The 20,330-nt window shown below is 43.0% G+C and overlaps 2 protein-coding genes across 2 annotated transcripts; both read left to right on the top strand.

Annotated features, from left to right (window-relative positions):
* The first annotated feature begins 3,210 nt into the window (after positions 1–3,210).
* On the top strand, positions 3,211–11,815 carry LOC142395943 (olfactory receptor 6N1-like). Its single transcript, XM_075478493.1, has 2 exons — positions 3,211–4,147; positions 11,688–11,815. The coding sequence occupies exons 1-2, from the start codon at positions 3,211–3,213 to the stop codon at positions 11,813–11,815; spliced, it is 1,065 nt and encodes a 354-aa protein (XP_075334608.1).
* Positions 11,816–19,136: 7,321 nt separating this feature from the next.
* LOC142395942 (olfactory receptor 4B13-like) lies at positions 19,137–20,114 on the top strand. Its single transcript, XM_075478492.1, has one exon. It carries the CDS (start codon positions 19,137–19,139, stop codon positions 20,112–20,114), a length of 978 nt encoding a protein of 325 aa, XP_075334607.1.
* Positions 20,115–20,330: the final 216 nt, after the last annotated feature.

Here is a 20,330-nt window from a genome sequence, read left to right as displayed (position 1 = left end):
CTACTTATTTCTGCTAACCACCATGAGTTTATCAGTTTTTTTTTTTTTCATCATTCCACCTCCTCATACTCCTGTTGCTTTAGGTCTCCCCTGGCTTAGACTGCATAATCCACACATTGATTAGGCACAAAGCACCATAATTAGTTGGAGTGTGGCATGCCACAGCAACTGTCTAAAGTCAGCAGTTCCTCTTTTGTCGTCTTCTGTAGCTCCTCCTGACTCACGTGATCTTTCTGGGGTCCCCACATGCTATCATGACCTGGCTGAGGTATTTAGTAAATAGCTTCCCCCCCCCCACACACCGTCCCTATGACTGTGGTATTGACCTTCTGCCTGGGTCTCCTTTTCCCTCTAGCCATTTGTACGATCTGTTTCGTCCTGAGAGAGAAACAATGGAGAGGTACATTCAGGAGTCTTTGGCAGCTGTTGTGATTCACCCCTCTTCCTCCCCTGTGGGTGCTGGTTTTTTCTTTGTGTCCAAAAAGGGCAAGACCTTATGCCCATGTATTGATTATCGTGGCCTCAACGCTACAACAGTCAAGAATAAGTATCCTTTACCACTACTGGATTCTGCTTTCCACTCCCTTCACCAGTCCACAGTTTTCACTAAACTAGACCTATGTAATGCTTATCATCTTGTTCGCATTCGGGAGGGGGATGAGTGGAAGACGCCATTCAATACTCCTCTTGGCCATTTTGAATACTTGGTTATGCCTTTTGGTTTGAGTAACACCCCTGCCATTTTCCAATCTTTGGATAAAGATGTGCTCCGTGATTTGCTTAACCGTTTTGTTTTCGTTTATTTGGATGAAATTATTATTTTTTGTCTCGCAACCAAGAGGAGCACTACAGGCATGTCAGGTTAGTCCTCCAAAGACTGCTGGAGAATAGGCTCTTTGTTAAAGCCGAAAAATGTCAGTTTCATGTTCAGTCTAGTTCATTTTTAGGCTTCATCATTGAGAAGATACAGATTCGCTCTGACCCAGTCAAGGTCCAGGCAGTAGTTGAATGGCCGGTGCCGGAGAACCGCAAACAGCTCCAACGTTTTCTTGGGTTTGCTCATTTCTACCGGCGCTTTATTAGAGATTTTAGTAAAGTGGCCGCACCTCTCACCCAACTCGCCTCCACTTCTCTCCCATTAGCTTGGTCTACAGAGGCAGCACGGGCTTTCCAAAGACTCAAGACACTGTTTACATCTGCACTTGTCCTCATTCACCCTGACACCACAAAACAGTTTGTTGTGGAGGTGGATGCCTCAGACAATGGTGTGGGAGCGGTGCTCTCTCAGTACTCAAACCAGAGATTACATCCCTGTGGGTACTTTTCACGTCGTCTTTCCCCAGCAGAGCGTACTTATGATGTGGGTAATCGTGAGCTGTTGGCGGTCGTCCTTGCTTTGGAAGAGTGGAGGCACTGGCTGGAGGGATCTGAGACCCCTTTTATAGTTTGGACCGACCACAAAAAACTGACCTACCTTCAAAGTTCTAATACCCATTATGCCCCTGAGGTCTTGAGCATGCTGTCCCGATAAGGCGCCCTGAGCCGATGCCAATGCCTCGTGCACAACACTTTGGATCTGCGGAATCCATTTTTTCAGATAGTTCTGTCACGTTTTGATGAAAGCGTGGACCCCGGAGCGGAGACACAGAAACGGGTGAAGTAGATTCCAAAGATTATCTTTATTGCGAACTTGCACTCAGAACACCTGTGGAGTTGACTGAAGCAGGTAACCAACAAAACTCACAGGTGAGCTCAGGCACAGGTAATCCAAACAAATAAGTAAGTATATATTCAAAATGTAAAGCGTAATCCAAGACGTAAATCCAAAAAAATAAAAGACAAAGGTTTTAACCATGACTACCAGAATAACACTGATAATGCTAACTATCTGGCAAAGAAATGGGGAAGCAAACCAAGTATTTATACATGGAACATAATTAAGAAACAATAGAAAACTGGTGTCAGGGCAGCATGACATCCCCTCCTCCTGCTGGTAGAAGGAAAACTAGGAAAAGAAAAGAAACATTAAGCAGGCACTGGAGTAGCAGCTGTGGCTGTGACAGGAGTGGATGCACAGATAAATGCATGGATCAATAAAATGAAAAACAAACATGAAGGAATTGAGGAAACATGCCAAAATTTACAATGAAGACAAACTGGGAACCCACTGGCTATCATTTGATGATATGTCAGGGGGATATTTTTTACTTTATGTTTTAACCATCGGATACCCGAGCCGAGACTTTCTGTTCTGTTCCATAGTCTCTTTCCAATGCAGATAAAGAAGTTTTACAACTCTATTTTTAACTTATATACTCTGCCTCTTTGGATCTTCACATGGGCTGTTCACCTGTACGCCACCAAACTGAAATGAGACGGCTTCTGGTACAAACATGTTGTTCTTGCCAACACATGTAATTCATTCTCATTCTGCAACTTTTACTGTATATATCTATATATAGATATATACATACATACTGTTTATATGTACATATTGTATATATTCATACTTGTCTTTATAGTTAGTCACAGTTTATTAGCATTCTGCTCTTCCTGCACATGCACATAATAAACACTTTCTGCTTCTTTGTACTTCTGGTTCGATGCTTAACTGCGTTTCATTGTCTCAGTACTTGTACTCTGTGCAATGACAATAAAGTTGAATCTAATCTAGTCATCTAAAGAAAGCAGTAATTTCATAATCAGATTTGCTTTGCCATATAAACCCATGTTCAGGTTTTGGTAAAGCAAATATCAGAATGATGTTGGTATGGATAATGGGAAACACAATTTTAGAGCCACAGAGGAGCAATAACTATGGTTACGTCACATAGTTTGACAAGTTAAATACACCCTCAGCAGCTCCTGTGAATCCTCAGTGGTCACCTTCTGTGCCACCGACCACACACAGACAACACGAGTCTACGGTGAGACTTTACAACCACAGAATTTTTACATTCAACTCAACTGATACTGTAATTAACTCTGCTGTCTTTGGGTCTCATTGCAATACAGGTTTCTTACTTGCATCTTGTTTTATTCATCATTTTGAAAATCTTTTCTGTTCTCTTGTCTGACTCCACACACACATACCTGTGACTGCCTTACTTAACATCCAAACCAGTGACTAATCAAGAACTAGTAGCTGCAACTACTTCAAAACTGTTTTGAGGATAATCATTTGACAGTTTAACACTGTATATGGCGTCAATGGGAAACATTTCTAATACCTCTTATTTTAACCTCACAATGTTTGTGAACATAGGCAATTACTGTTACCCAACCTTTGTTTTGTGTTTCTTGGTGTTTGCTTTTATTATCTCTGCCAATCTTGTCATCATAGTTGTAATATCACGAGAGAAAGGTCTACATGAGCCCATGTACATTTTCATCATGTGTCTCTCGCTTAACTCTCTGTATGGCTCTGCTGGATTTTTTCTTAGATTTCTAAGAGACCTTCTATCTGATACTCATTTAATATCACGACCAGCATGTTTCACTCAGATTTATGTAATCTATACCTATGCATCATATGAGCTCACCATTTTGAGCTTAATGGCATATGATCGGTATGTTGCTGTGTGCCAACCTTTACATTATCACAACAAAATGAGCTCCAGGATGGTCACTCAATTGCTTGCCTTAGCGTGGATCTTTCCAGCTTTTTCTATTTCAACCTGTGTTTATCTGGCCTCCAGACTTCCACTGTGTGGCAACAAGATACCAAAGGTATTCTGTGCCAACTGGCCTGTTGTAAAATTGTCATGTGTCCCTACTGTGCTCAATAACTTAGTTGGCATGTTTGTCAGCATAAGCACAGTCTTTCTGCCCCTGGCTTTTGTCCTGTATACATATGTAAGAATTTTACTGGTTTGTAGGAAACACTCCTCAGAGTTCAAGAGAAAAGTCATGCAAAGCTGCTTGCCACACATTGTTACTTTTGTCAACTATTCTATTACTGTGTTTTGTGACGTTGCCCTGAGTAGAATTAACCTGGAGGAGCTGAATCCATTTGTTGCAGTCATTCTGTCACTTGAGTTTGTTGTTATTCCTCCCATTCTGAACCCTCTTGTGTATGGCTTAAAGTTACCAGAAATTAGAAAACCTATACTGAGAATGTTGTTGTGTTCAAAGCCTAAGCAAACAGGTACGCCTCAGAAAAAAGCATATAATAAGTAAAATGAGCTTTTTCTGAGAGTAAGTGGTCAGATAGAGACAAAGTATTTTCAACATCATTGTTCATTTATTTTTTTCTGATTTGATTATCAATATGCTATTACATGTGTCATTAAAGAGGATGGAAACTTAAAAAAGAAGGTTCACTTGGATTATTCTGGAACAAAAATACTAGAGTTTAAAAGTATATTTCTTTCTTTTCATCAACTTAATAAATGCAACAAAGCATGAATTAATTTAGGCTGAGGGAAAATGGAATTGGGAACTTTAGATAATGTCCCTTATGAAGGAAAAACAAAAATATGTTGTATGTTTCTGAGGATGTTTACCGTACTTTTTGGAGAACTTATGTTGTGTATCTATTCTGATTCCATTTTGCTCAAAGATGTCACTGATTCAAAGGAAACCCTGCAAAGAGATGCGTTCATGTGCCAAGAGCCAAACATGAGGCTGCACATAGGAAAAATAATGAAAAGAGGACGTAGGCCTCCAATTTTTGATATACAAAAAATGCATAAATAGTTTTACTGTTTATTGCTAACTTTGCTGTTTAGATATTCACAAAAAATACGAGTCAAGCTACTTTGACAAACAACAGAAATAGGTTCTATACTTATATTATATTATATATTTATACATTGGGTTTTTTTCTGTAAACGAGGGCTCTGCAGAAAAGGAATTTCCTGCAAGGGATTAATAAAGTAATTCTGATTCTGATTCTGATTTACCTGTTAAAGGTGGACATCCTTGAAGGCTAAGGAATTAAAATCCTCTTACACTTGAATTTGTCAATGTCAGTCAGAAAATTGTTGAGAGAAGATAATGAATTTACATAACACACAAAACTTCTACTTTTATTACCTTTTCACGTGACCTTGCACTCATCACAGAATCTGATGGGTCACAGAATTTAGGTCCTGAAAATGTAGTATTTACTGATATCACATCTGCAAGGTCTTCATCAAAACTTATTCTCATTCTTTTTTTTTAAGTCTCAACAATTGAAATTCCTGTTTGGGTCACAGAATTTGATTGTACATCAAAGTACAGTTAGAGCACGTCTCACACAGGGCGCAGTATACTTTGACTAGTCAGTTACTATAGTTTATTTCCTGACACAATACATACAGGACTGGGGAGGCTGACCATTTCTCAAACTTGACCTTCTCAGAATAAAAGTTTTAGACTAAATAAGAGGTTATTTACATTAAGAAATAAGGATATTTATTTAAAAATAGAATCATAAATACATGTGTAATTAATAAAGAAAAACGTAAATGCTGTATATTGTTCTTTTGTTTTGGGTCTTCAGTTTCCATTAAATCAGACTAAATCAATTCAGGAAATGCTTATGATGATATAGCTGCTTTTTCAGAAAAGCAGAAAACTCACATTTTTTTCTTCAAGTGTTTGGAGTGGATGCACAAATAAATGCATGGATCAATAAAATGAAGTGTTTGGACTTGTCACGTTTTGATGAAAGCGTGGACCCCAGAGCGGAGGCACACAAACGGGTGAAGTAGATAGTATTCCGATGATTATCTTTATTGCGAACTTGCACTCACAACACCTGTGGAGTGGACTGAAGCAGGTAGCCAACAAAACTCACAGGTGAGCTCAGGTACAGGTAATCCAAATAAATTTGTAAGTATATATTTAAAATGTGATGCGTAATCCAAGACGTAAATCCAAAAAAGACAAAGGTTTAACCATGAATACCAGAATAACACTGATAATGCTAACTATCTGGAAAAGAAATGGGGGAGCAAACCAAATATTTATACATGGAACATAATTAAGAAACAATAGAAAACTGGTGTGTCAGAGCAGCATGGCATCCCCTGGAAAACCAGGAAAAGAAAAGAAACATTAAGCAGGCCCTGGAGTAGCAGCTGTGGCTGTGACAGTACCCCTCCTCCGACAACTGCCTCCTGGCGGTCCTCCGGGTTTGTTAGGGTGGGCCTTGTAGAAATCAGAAATAAGGGACGGGTTAAGAATAAACCGGCGGGGAACCCAAGAGTGTTCTTCTGGCCCATAACCCTCCCAGTCCACCAGAAACCGAAAACCTCTGCCACGTCGACGCACATCGAAAATGTGACAGAGAATGCAGGATGGCCATCCACTACTCGGAGGGCTCGGCAGGAGGACCGATGAAAAGTGGACAGGAGGAAACTGGCTTTAACAACGAGACATGAAAAGTAGGATGAACATTCAAGGAATTGGGGAGTTTAAGGCGTACAGCAGAGGGATAAATGACCGTAACCACCTGAAAAGGTCCAATGTAACGGGGGGCCAGCTTACGGGATTGGATAACCATACCATCTGCCCAGGCTGATAATGGGTGCAGGAGAACGCCGACGGTCAGCCAGGCAGCGGTTCCTGGCAGCGGACCTAATTAAAGTGGCCCGAGCCTCCAGCCACACTCTGCGAGCCCGTCGGAAGTGTTCCTGAACAGAAGGTACGCCAACCTCATCCTCCTGGGAAGGGAATAATGGGGGTTGAAAACCATACATAACCATGAAAGGTGACATACCAGTGGCAGAAGTGGAGAGTAAATTTTGGCCGTATTCCACCCATGGTAACTGAGTACTCCAGGAGGATGGGTTACGAGCACAAACACATCTCAGTGCAGCCCCCAGGTCCTGGTTGGCTCGCTCTATCTGGCCATTGGTCCGAGGATGGTACCCGGATGATAGACTGACCCTCGCCCCCAATGCACCACAAAAGGCTCGCCAGACCTGGGAAGAGAACTGAGGCCCCCGATCTGATACCATCTCCACGGGAATGCCGTGGAGACGGAACACATGTTTAACCAGTAACTCAGCAGTTTTAAAAGCAGAAGGGAGCTTGGTTAAAGGCACAAAGTGCACAGCCTTAGAAAAACGGTCAATAATTGTTAGGATGGTGGTATTGCCTGCTGAAAAAGGTAACCCGGTGACAAAATCTAGTGCAATGTGGGACCATGGTCTGGTGGGGATAGGAAGAGGATTTAGTAAACCAGCGGGTCGTTGGTGAGAGGCTTTACCTCGGGCACAGATGGAACAGGCTGCCACAAACTCTTTGGTGTCACGGCCCAGCTTGGGCCACTAGAACCGCTGGCGTATGAGCCCAAACGTACGTGCAGCTCCAGGATGGCAGGCCAAGTTGGAGGAATGCCCCCACTGCAACACCTGAGACCTTCGGGAACAAACAAACAATTAGGTAGCTCATTACCTGGGCCAGGATTACAGGAGAGGGCCTCCTTAACCTGCCGCACAACCTCCCAATGGGCTGCTCCCACAAAGCAGCTAGCAGGAAGAACAGGCTCAGATGGATCATTGGATGGCTGGCTCTCTGTTTGGCGGAACTCAGACTCTCCAACGTCGCTATTCTCTCTCTGAGGCTGGAACAAGGGCTCCCTCCTCAACCTCCTCCACTTCCAGTAGCTGATCCACCGGCGCCTTCACCTCCTATCAGTGAGCCCCATCTCCCGAGACCAGAACGCTAGGCTGGGGATGTCGGAGCCTGTGGACGTTTTCTCCTCCAGTGCACTCTGGTTTTTGAACTGCAACATCTGATGTACCAGGCCGACAGCGCCAAGGTGGAATACATTAGAGGCCTGCGCGGGACAGATTGTGCAGTCCCGCTCCCGCCCGCACCTGTCATATTTTGTCCCGCTCCCGCCCGCAATTCCTGCATGATTCAGACGTTCGCGTTACTTCTCACGGAAGTTCTTGTCATTGGCTTGAGGAAAGAAACATGATCTTAGCTGCGCACACCACTGTCCGATCCTTCACGTGGGGCACATAGTGCAGGAGCGCATTATGGCACAAGCAGCTGAGGCTTTACAGCAATAAGCCTACCCAACATACCTACCAAAATCTACCGTAAATATTAAGAATAATACATTGTACATAATATGTTATATGCCACTCCTCACATTTCCATTCTTGGAAGTAAAAGTATATATTTTTAGTTAATAAGATTTTAAACACAGCGTGATGGAGCCCCGCCCCCTACTTTGAGTGGATTTGAGCATAAATATCTAAGCCTACAGCTCAGGTTACATTGATTTAAATGCAAACAAGTGGAACGAAAACAATATGTGTTATTAATTACCCTACCTTTTCTAAACCCAGAATGTTGAAAATGTAACATGTAATCCAAGTATTATTTAAGTAGGTTAACCATGCCCTGCCCCTCGGCGTTGTGCAATGCGCATCTCCTGAATAAAAGGAGAGATGGATCGCGCTTTTGAACTTCTTTTAGTTAGGCTTTATTCCTCAGTTGTTTTCAGCACCAGGAGATCAAAGTCTTGGCTTATGCATTCGCCAGTTTCTATAATAATAATAATAATAATAATAATAATAGCCTAATAATAGTAGTAGTAGTAGTAGTAATACGAGGAAGGAAAGACAGACAGACAGCGCATAATTCCAAGTGGAAATTTTATATTATTGTTCAGCCATACAAAACATTTGGCTAACCCAGCATTTGTAAATATAAACTGTTATAACAAAACATAGTCCTGAATGGCGTTGACGGATGCATCGCCAAAAACAACAACAACAACAACAACAACAAAAAAAAATCGACAGGATAGCTACTGTACATGGCTGCACATTTCTAAACTATTTAGGCTTGAGCCTCCGTGCAACTGTTAAACTCAATAGCAGCAGACCTTGTTTGTAAATAATAATTACCCTACCTTGAGCCTACGTGCAACTGTTAAACTCAATATAGCAGCAGACCTTGTTTGAATATAAATAAGAAAAACGAGAAACTAAAACGTCGGCAGCTTGCATGTCTAATTGTAATAACTGTGGGCTTAATCAAACGTAGGCAAACGAAACAACAAACAATTAGGCCTAATGCTTAGGTAATTGGGTTCTTTGAACAGCCATGGAGAAACAGTAAATTGTTCACTGTCGAGGGCTTCAACATACTGCGCCTTTCCTCCAGTACGCAACCACAAATGCTGAACGCGCGCTTGGATGGTGCGCTGGAACCTGGAATGGCCAGTACATGCCGTGCCAGTTTGGCAAGTGTGGGGAAGTCGTAGCAGTGCTTTTTCCACCAAAGCAGGATATCTTTGGATTGGTGTGATTCGAATCCAATGAGTTTGACTCTGAGATAGTCATCAATCTCAGAGTCTAAAGACTTCGATTCAGCACCCGTAGCACCGGCATCCTCCCATTCCTCGAAGTCACGAAAAGTGACCTTTTTAGGTGGAGGCTCTGCGCTTTCATCAGTTTGGACATCAAACCCCAACTCCTCCCTCATCTCTTTTACAGCTTCCATCACATATTTTCTTTCATTTGCATCGATCATCCTAAGATGACGCAGCTTTGGAGTAAGGAAAGTCGCTATTTTATAGAGCATGTCAATACCGTTTGGGACAAGGTGACTTGGTGACAGCAGTGCGTCGAGGCGTTGCGCACACGCAGATGCGATGGCACAGACTAGGGGGTCAGCCTTGGCCACAGTGCTCCCGTAACTTCACGGACCATGGCAGAACAAGCGCAGCACTTAATGACGTATTGTCAGATTCCAGGTCATTCGTCGCGTCTTTGAAGGGTTTGAGAAAGTCCACCAGGGATGCAAGGATTTGTTTATCGATGCAACTTATTTTATCATATTGGCTATTTTCAAGCAGAACTGCTGTGACCTCGTCATACTGCTGTGAGATAGAATCCAGCATATCCACATTCGAATTCCATCTTGTCTCCACTGACTGTTTGAGAGACTTCGTCAGCTTGACTTGCATGCCTGAATGTTTAAAATAACTGACCAGCTTCTTCGCGTCGCTGATCAGCTGACCTGCCTCAGGGACTTCGCTCATTACAGTAGGAGACAGGGCATGCGAGAGAACTGAATTCAGTACATGGGCACTGCAGTTTAGCCTTTTGAATCCGCGTAAGGAGGCTACCATATTCGCACCTCTGTCTGTCACAAACACAATCTTTTTCCCCAAAACTGAACAGTCGATTCCGAAGGCTCTTAAATTCTGAAATAATAAACCCCGGATATTTTCTCCTGTCTTAGAAGTTCCCACATCAAATGGGGCAGAAAATAGCACTCTGGACTGTAATTTGTAATCTGCATTTATGTAATGCAGGGTGGCTGAGAGGAAAGAGGTTTTTCGATATGCTTCAGTCCAGACATCCGTTGTCACAGCACACCCGTATTTCCCAATTGTCTCATTAATGTCATCAACTACAGCTCTTCTAAATTTGAGTGCCCTTTCATCTACATGGTGTGACACAGTTGTTGGATGGGGCAGGATATCTCGCACATCGAATTTGCCTATTGTGGCTGCTGTGTCAACTAATTGTTGCGCTAACTGAACTAATCCGCGACCAGCGATGCTGTCATAAGGGCGGAGGTCCACAGCAACGAAATCAACGCATTTCTCCACGGTCTTTTCCTTTAACGCCTCTGTCACTTTTCCTTTGTTCCCTCTGAATTCCAACAGTTGTTGTCCTTTTAAGACAGTACAGACATGACGATTCAGGCCTGATGTACCTGATTTGTGGCCGTTGTAGCTATGTCAGAACCTTTTGGCACTTATCACAAGAAGCAAAGGGCAGCTGATTTCCCTCTGCGTCGTACACGAGAGAGAATGACTTCCAAATGTTTGATTTTAGAACTTTGGACTTTTGGAAGGTGAATGTACCTCTCTTTAAACCAGCACTTACTTCAGAAGCATTGTGTGCTTCACAAGAACTTGAGGAGCTCTGCTCTTCTGCCATGATCGGAGAGCACATGGAAGAGTCTTAACACGGAAGAGCAGAACGGAATCGGAAACCAATACGAGATATCCGCAAATATAGACAATTTTTTTATTAATAGGCCACCAAATAAAATATCCAGCACAATGTAGGCCTACTGTAGCTATAGCCTATGTGATAGACATAAATTAATAATTTATAGCTTTTATATTAAACACGTTTTTAGTTAGCGGGACTGCAGCTTATCACCGCTCCCGCCCGCGCCCGCACTGGACACTCACCCTCCCGCCCGCGCCCGCAATGAGCTTTCAAAATGTGTCCCGCGCCGCACTGCTTTGCGTTGGGTCCCGCGGGACTCCCGCGGGAGTGCAGGGCTCTAGCATACATCACCAGTCTCCTCAGTCGGACGGGCTGCGCAGTGGGCGTTGGCAACGTGGGAAGGCAACTCCCAGCTCTGCACTTCCTACAATTGTTTTGTAAGGAGTTTTCGATCATCCCGTTCGGGGAAAGGAGGCTGGCAACTGACTAATCTCACTGCACCAAGGCTCCAGGTCAGTTGCCGAACACTCAATTGAATTCTCCACCCTCGCAACGGAGAGTGGCTGGGATGAACCGGCCCTTATGGGAACTTTTCTCCGCTCTCTGAATGAGAGCCTAAAGGATGAACTGGCGCCTCGGGATGAATTTAAGTTCCCTTGCCAAATTAATAGTCCTTGCACAACGGTTAGATAACCGCATGCAGGAGAGACGCCGAGAACGTGACCGCAGCCACTTCCTCTTTTGTCCCGTTTTCTGCTGCAGTCTCCAGTCAAAAGGTGGCCATCCCGTCTCCAGAGGAGGTCCATGCTCCTGTGGTCCAGGCCACTCCTGAGCCTATGCAGCTGGGAGGGGCCAGATTGACTCCTGCTGAGCGCCAACGCAGGTTTTAGGGGAGACTGTGTTTTTATTGTGGCACATGCGTAACAACCGCCCGAGTCTCCCAGAAGTCTTGGCTCACCTGAGAAAGGGGATACCCAGGTGGGCCGAAACTAAGTCTGTAATGTTTCCTCTCCCCCTCAAACTCAATTATCTGCAGTGTTCCTTTGTAACCATATGGAGATGCAAATAAAACCATTTGTTGACTCTGGGGCTGATGAGAACTTCATGGCTGCAGATTGTGTAAAACAACATGATATTCCTGTGTTTTCCCTTACTATACCTCGCAATGTAAATGCTTTGGATGGTAGATTACTGTCTGTAATTTTTCATCAGACTGTTCCTTTATGTCTACTTATTTCTGCTAACCACCATGAGTTTATCAGTTTTTTTTTTTCATCATTCCACCTCCTCATACTCCTGTTGCTTTAGGTCTCCCCTGGCTTATGCCCCTTTTCCACCGCCAAGCTAGCCCTACTCTACTCGGTTCGATATAGCCCAACACTACACTACACGACACGGCACCAGTAACATTTTCTTTTCCACCCAAACTGTGGCCTGGAAGTGGGCGGAGTCGGCCCGTTCACCACTAACGTGACGTCGGTTTCAGGTGACTACAAAGTGTTAGTCGAAAGTAAACACAAGATCGAGTGTAATGTGTAATGCAGTTGACAATCCATATTGTTTAGTTAAACCAAGCTCTTTATTAAAAAAGACAGCACAAAAGTAAACAGCAGGAGTTCTCTCAGATACAGGCAACGCCAGTGTTGGTGCCGGTGGAATGCAGACAGCAGCTGTTGCCTCAGCTGCAGATTGCGATGCCAGTGTCGGTTCTGAAGCCTGCAGGATTGGAGGATCTTGGCTGACCTCAGCAACCGAACACTCATCGGTTGCACAAACCGAGTCTTGAGTGAAAAAAAATAAAAAGTGTGAACATACGAAACGCATACACGTAACCGCATAGGTGAGACACTGTGCTAGCCTTCCAAAACAGCGTTGTTTGCTAGCTCACTCAGAACAACTTATGAGACGTCTGTGTAACTTTTTACACAAGTTAAAGACTGAACATGTATTTGTTACGATATAAAACATGCATTTGTTAAGACATATAAGTTGCACGAATGGGATAAGAACAACTTACCATTTTTCATTGCCTCCAACAAAGACGTCGCCGTATCCATGCCGTTCGCCGGGCTGTGACCGTAAATGCCGTCCATTTGGTCGAACCACTTCCATGTCTTTCGGTTTGACCCACTCCGGCTGTTGTGGTCCTTTACCTGCCGGTAATAGCTCTTCAGCTTGTCTCGGCACTGCTGAGAATTCCGGTGATAGCATGGCTAGCCATCAGCTTGGTTATATCCTGGAACACCTTCTCATTTCATGTCGCTCCGTCCAGTTCCTTCTGCACGCGGTCCTCAGCCACCACACACAGAAAGGTCTGCACCTCGCTCACTGTCCATGGGTTGGCTTTCTTTCTCTGGTCTTCCATCTTCATAATTCTGTTTATTCTCTGGTTCTCTCGCAGTTGTGTTTTCATACATGGCGGGTGTTTCATACATAAAGCTCCCCGAGCTTCGGTGACGTACGTATGACGTAATTTCACCTGACCAATCAGTGGACAGCACTGATCATGTGACGTTTTAGCACCGACAAGTACCTACTAGACCCACCTCTGAAGCAGGTACTTGCCGGGGCTCAAAATTGTAACGGGTCCAACCTTCAACCCGCGGTGGAAAAGCTCCCAACCAGGGTAGAGTGGGACCGTGTAGAGCTGTGTTGGTACAAAACTGTTCGGTGGAAAAGGGGCATTAGACTCCATAATCCACACATTGATTAGGCACAAAGCACCATAATTAGTTGGAGTGTGGCATGCCACAGCAACTGTCTAAAGTCAGCAGTTCCTCTTTTGTCGTCTTCTGTAGGTCCTCCTGACTCACGTGATCTTTCTGGGGTCCCTAAATGCTATCATGACCTGGCTGAGGTATTTAGCAAACAGCTCCCCCCCCACCCACACCGTCCCTATGACTGTGGTATTGACCTTCTGCCTGGGTCTCCTTTTCCCTCTCGCCATTTGTATGATCTGTTTCGTCCTGAGAGAGAAACAATGGAGAGGTACATTCAGGAGTCTTTGGCAGCTGTTGTGATTCACCCCTCTTCCTCCCCTGTGGGTGCTGGTTTTTTCTTTGTGTCCAAAAAGGGCAAGACCTTATGCCCATGTATTGATTATCGTGGCCTCAACGCTACAACAGTCAAGAATAAGTATCCTTTACCACTACTGGATTCTGCTTTCCACTCCCTTCACCAGTCCACAGTTTTCACTAAACTAGACCTACGTAATGCTTATCATCTTGTTCGCATTCGGGAGGGGGATGAGTGGAAGACGCCATTCAATACTCCTCTTGGCCATTTTGAATACTTGGTTATGCCTTTTGGTTTGAGTAACACCCCTGCCATTTTCCAATCTTTGGATAAAGATGTGCACCGTGATTTGCTTAACCGTTTTGTTTTCGTTTATTTGGATGAAATTAGTTATTTTTTTTCTCGCAATCAAGAGGAGCACTACAGGCATGTCAGGTTAGTCCTCCAAAGACTGCTGGAGAACAGACTCTTTGTCAAAGCCGAAAAATGTCAGTTTCATGTTCAGTCTAATTCATTTTTAGGCTTCATCATTGAGAAGATACAGATTCGCTCTGACCCAGTCAAGGTCCAGGCAGTAGTTGAATGGCCGGTGCCGGAGAACCGCAAACAGCTCCAACGTTTTCTTGGGTTTGCTCATTTCTACCGGCGCTTTATTAGAGATTTTAGTAAAGTGGCCGCACCTCTCACCCAACTCGCCTCCACTTCTCTCCCATTAGCTTGGTCTACAGAGGCAGCACGGGCTTTCCAAAGACTCAAGACACTGTTTACATCTGCACTTGTCCTCATTCACCCTGACACCACAAAACAGTTCGTTGTGGAGGTGGATGCCTCAGACAATGGTGTGGGAGCGGTGCTCTCTCAGTACTCAAACCAGAGATTACGTCCCTGTGCCTACTTTTTACGTCGTCTTTCCCCAGCAGAGCGTACTTATGATGTGGGTAATCGTGAGCTGTTGGCGGTCGTCCTTGCTTTGGAAGAGTGGAGGCACTGGCTGGAGGGATCTGAGACCCCTTTTATAGTTTGGACCGACCACAAAAAACTGACCTACCTTCAAAGTTCTAATACCCATTATGCCCCTGAGGTCTTGAGCATGCTGTCCCGATAAGGCGCCCTGAGCCGATGCCAATGCCTCGTCCACAACACTTTGGATCTGCGGAATCCATTTTTTCAGATAGTTCTGTCACATTTTGATGAAAGCGTGGACCCCGGAGCGGAGACACAGAAACGGGTGAAGTAGATTCCAAAGATTATCTTTATTGCGAACTTGCACTCAGAACACCTGTGGAGTTGACTGAAGCAGGTAACCAACAAAACTCACAGGTGAGCTCAGGCACAGGTAATACAAACAAATAAGTAAGTATATATTCAAAATGTAAAGCGTAATCCAAGACGTAAATCCAAAAAAATAAAAGACAAAGGTTTTAACCATGACTACCAGAATAACACTGATAATGCTAACTATCTGGCAAAGAATTGGGAAGCTAACCAAGTATTTATACATGGAACATAATTAAGAAACAATAGAAAACTGGTGTCAGGGCAGAATGACATCCCCTCCTCCTGGTGGTAGAAGGAAAACTAGGAAAAGAAAAGAAACATTAAGCAGGCACTGGAGTAGCAGCTGTGGCTGTGACAGGAGTGGATGCACAGATACAGGGGCGTAACCACCATAGACATTGAGGGGGACAGGTCCCCCCCCAATGTTGGGAAAGTACCAATCTGTCCCCCCCAATATTTTTTTTTTTTTTTTTTTTTTTAAATATTTTTTGGGCTTTTTATGCCTTTATTTCAGAGGTCACCAACTGGCGGACCGCGGTCCGGGTCCGGACCGCAAAGCCGTCCCATACGGACCCGGACCTAACCGGCCAAAAACAGAAGGTTATGATAAAACCTGACGGCGTGCTTTCATTTTAACTGGCGCAGCTTTTGCAGTCTTTACGGTAGCAGTTTAGCTGCTGTGATAAAACCTGACTGCGCGCTTCCATTTTAACCGGCGCAGCTTTTGCAGTCTTTACGGTAGCAGTTTAGCTGCTGTGATAAAACCTGACGGCGCGCTTCCATTTTAACCGGCGCAGCTTTTGCAGTCTTTACGGTAGCAGTTTAGCTGGTGTGGAAACGCACAGACCAATCCCACGTGATACTACTCAGCCAATCAAGTCTGTGCATTACAGGCGGTAAACATTGCGAACCTACAGTGCAGACAGAAAGGAGATTGAGTGAAGTTACACATGAAAAGACGATAGATAGCATACAGTTAGAGAAAACAAAGGGAGATATACAGACGACTGACTTGAAGAAAGTTGAGAAACAGGAATGAGACGGAGAAAGGGAGAGAAACAGGAGTGAAACGGACAAAGGGAGAGAAACAGGAGTGAGACGGACAAAGGGAGAGAAACAGGAGTGAGACGGAGAAAGGGAGAGAAACGAACGACGGAGCCGGAGAAAGGTAGAGAAAATTAAGTAACAAATGGTGCTCTCCAAAAAAAGAAAAGTGGACAGCGAAAATAGAGCATTTAATCCGGAATGGACAGACTCATTTCTGTTCATACTTCCCACTGGGAGCATTAAAACTTTGTGTCTCATATGTTCAGAGAGTGGCACTTTTTATAAGTGCCAATGTGAAACACCATTATGAGACAAAACATAAAGGTTTTGAACAAACATACCCACTCAAATCTGAAGTGAGATCACAGAAAATAAGTGGTCTCAGAGCCCAATATGACCAGTCCAGAAAGCGTTCTGTGAAGACCTGTTAGGTGTCACTCCCCTTCAGACCAGTACAAGAGGAGAAGACATCTACCTGGCCATAAAGGAAATGTTAACAAAGAGAGGAATAGAGCCAAAAAAAGTGGTTTCAATAACCACAGATGGAGCCCCTGCTATGATCGAGAACATTATACTTATCTGCAGTCATACATACATGTTCAGTTCTATGTTACGTGACAATAATTATTGTCAAAAAGTTTTTGAATTGTACTGAATTCATTTGATTTAACCGTCAGGTTTTGATTACATGCAGATGTTGCTACAACTACTTGGCTACTTAAATATATGTCACACTAAACTTAAATATATATCACACTAAATGGTTAGACATTATGATCTTCCGGACCTTTGCTTCAAGAAATTGTCCAACTGGACCTCTTTAAATTTTAGTTGAATACCCCTGCTTTATTGTATAGGACAGTGAAGAGAGACAGGAAGCAGGGGGCAGAGAGAGAGGGGGAATAACACGCAGCAAAGGGCCGTCCGATGCAGGATTCGAACCGGGGCCAGCTGCAGCGAGGACTATAGCCTCTGTACATGGGGCGTCTGCTGTACGCCACAGAACCCCCCCCCCCTCCAATATTTTGTCTAGTATGTGACATATAAAAGTCCTCCTTCTTTCCTAGATCAGTCCCTTGCTGTTCCACATTTACTTTCAATGTGGGAAACGAGAACGAATCAACCAAACAATCAAGGGAAAAAACATTGCGAGCCCCTTCCCCCGTTGTGAACTTGGTTTAGCCCAGAATGTCAAGTTGCGGATTCGTTTGAACGGTTGTCACTCCAAGCACCACAGTTTTGAGGACCAAACAAAACAGATAATGAATTAAAATACTGCTGCTACGACTAATACTACTACTACGAATAACAACAACAATAACAAGGTTTTTTTTCTTATTTACATGTATTTCTGTGGAAGAGACAGTAAGCTACAGCTTAAAACACAAATTGGGAATTGTGTGGTCTGTGGTGTATCGTCAGATCCTGGAAGAGCATGTGATATTGTGCAAACGAGCTTTGAATTGTAACTTGTTAATTGGTCATATACTGCATTTCTTAAAAACTATATTCTATACAAGCACATCTTTATCAATACACCTATATGAAAATTGTACAACATTTTCAATATAAATATTTTCAGAAGGGCTCACATTTGGACCAAGGGCTGAAATCTACTGTTCTATACAGTATATATTTCATGGGTTTAGGATTTGTACAGGTCACCCTAAAATGCACTAGAATGCAGGAAATGGCATCTAAGAAATTAAAAATCTTCTGGGGGAGGACCCCCAGACCCTCCGCTGGAATATGGTCTGCAGTTCTAATTTGGACCCCCCCAATATCTACACTATGGTTTCGCCCTTGCACAGATAAATGCATGGATCAATAAAATGAAAAACAAACATGAAGGAATTGAGGAAACATGCCAAAATTTACAAAGAGGACAAACTGGGAACCCACTGGCTATCATTTGATGATATGTCAGGGGGATATTTTTTACTTTATGTTTTAACCATCGGATACCCGAGCCGAGACTTTCTGTTCTGTTCCATAGTCTCTTTCCAATGCAGATAAAGAAGTTTTACAACTCTATTTTTAACTTATATACTCTGCCTCTTTGGATCTTCACATGGGCTGTTCACCTGTACGCCACCAAACTGAAATGAGATGGCTTCTGGTACAAACATGTTGTTCTTGCCAACACATGTAATTCATTCTCATTCGACAACTTTTCTGCATTCATTCTGAAACTTTTTCTTTATATATGTATGCTGCTCTTCCTGCACATGCACATAATAAACACTTTCTGCTTCTTTGTACTTCTGCTTAACTGCGTTTCATTGTCTCAGTACTTGTACTCTGTGCAATGACAATAAAGTTGAATCTAATCTAGTCATCTAATGTAAGCAGGAATTTCATAATCAGATTTGCTTTGCCATATAAACCCATGTTCAGGTTTTGGTAAAGAAAATATCAGAATGATGTTGGTATGGATAATGGGAAACACAATTTTAGAGCCACAGAGGAGCAATAACTATGGTTACGTCACATAGTTCGACAAGTTAAATACACCCTCATCAGCTCCTGTGTATCCTCAGTGGTCACCTTCTGTGCCACCGACCACACACAGACAACACGAGTCTACGGTGAGACTTTACAACCACAGAATTTTTACATTCAACTCAACTGAGACTGTAATTAACTCTGCTGTCTTTGGGTCTCATTGCAATACAGGTTTCTTACTTGCATCTTGTTTTATTCATCATTTTGAAAATATTTTCTGTTCTCTTGTCTGACTCCACACACACATACCTGTGACTGCCTTACTTAACATCCAAACCAGTGACTAATCAAGAACTAGTAGCTGCAACTACTTCAAAACTGTTTTGGGGATAATCATTTGACAGTTTAACATTGTATATGGCGTCAATGAAAAACATTTCTAATACCTCTTATTTTAACCTCACAATGTTTGTGAACATAGGCAATTACTGTTACCCAACCTTTGTTGTGTGTTTCTTGGTGTTTGCTTTCATTATCTCTGCCAATCTTGTCATCATAGTTGTAATATCACGAGAGAAAGGTCTACATGAGCCCATGTATATTTTCATCATGTGTCTCTCGCTTAACTCTCTGTATGGCTCTGCTGGATTTTTTCTTAGATTTCTAAGAGACCTTCTATCTGATACTCATTTAATATCACGACCAGCATGTTTCACTCAGATTTATGTAATCTATAGCTATGCATCAAATGAGCTCACCATTTTGAGCATAATGGCATATGATCGGTATGTTGCCGTGTGCCAACCTTTACATTATCACAACAAAATGAGCTCCAGGATGGTCACTCAATTGCTTGCCTTAGCGTGGATCTATCCAGCTTTTCCTGTTTTAACCTGTGTTTATCTGGCCTCCAGACTTCCACTGTGTGGCAACAAGATACCAAAGGTATTCTGTGCCAACTGGCCTGTTGTAAAATTGTCATGTGTCCCTACTGTGCTCAATAACTTAGTTGGCATGTTTCTCAGCATAAGCTCAGTCTTTCTGTCCCTGGCTTTTGTCCTGTATACATATGTAAGAATTTTACTGGTTTGTAGGAAACACTCCTCAGAGTTCAAGAGAAAAGTCATGCAAAGCTGCTTGCCACACATTGTTACTTTTGTCAACTATTCTATTGCTGGGTTTTGTGACATTGCCCTGAGTAGAATTAACCTGGAGGAGCTGAATCCATTTGTTGCAGTCATTCTGTCACTTGAGTTTGTTGTTATTCCTCCTATTCTGAACCCTCTTGTGTATGGCTTAAAGTTACCAGAAATTAGAAAACCTATACTGAGAATGTTGTTGTGTTCAAACCCTAAGCAAAGAAAAAAGGCAAAAACGCCTCAGAAAAAAGTATATAATAAGTAACATGAGCTTTTTCTGAGAGTAAGTGATCAGATAGAGACAAAGTATTTTCAACATCATTGTTCATTTATTTTTGTTCTGATTTGATTATGATCTGAATCTGTTATTACATGTGTCATTAAAGAGGATGGAAACTTAAAGAAGGCTTTCTTGGATTATTCTGGAACAAAAACACTTGAGTTCTAAATCAACTTAATAAATGCGACGAAGCATGAATTC

The sequence above is a fragment of the Odontesthes bonariensis genome, chromosome 12 (assembly GCF_027942865.1).
Source record: "Odontesthes bonariensis isolate fOdoBon6 chromosome 12, fOdoBon6.hap1, whole genome shotgun sequence".
Classification (NCBI taxonomy): Eukaryota; Metazoa; Chordata; class Actinopteri; order Atheriniformes; family Atherinopsidae; genus Odontesthes; species Odontesthes bonariensis.
This window is presented reverse-complemented; position numbering and strand designations above follow the sequence as displayed.

Excerpts from the sequence above, each read along its gene's own strand:
- LOC142395943 (XM_075478493.1), top strand. The coding sequence starts at position 3,211 with ATGGGAAACATTTCTAATACCTCTTATTTTAACCTCACAATGTTTGTG. Across the intron at positions 4,148-11,687 it reads TTCAAAGCCTAAGCAAACAG|TCTCCAGTCAAAAGGTGGCC; the intron begins GTACGCCTCAGA and ends TTTCTGCTGCAG.
- LOC142395942 (XM_075478492.1), top strand. The coding sequence starts at position 19,137 with ATGAAAAACATTTCTAATACCTCTTATTTTAACCTCACAATGTTTGTG.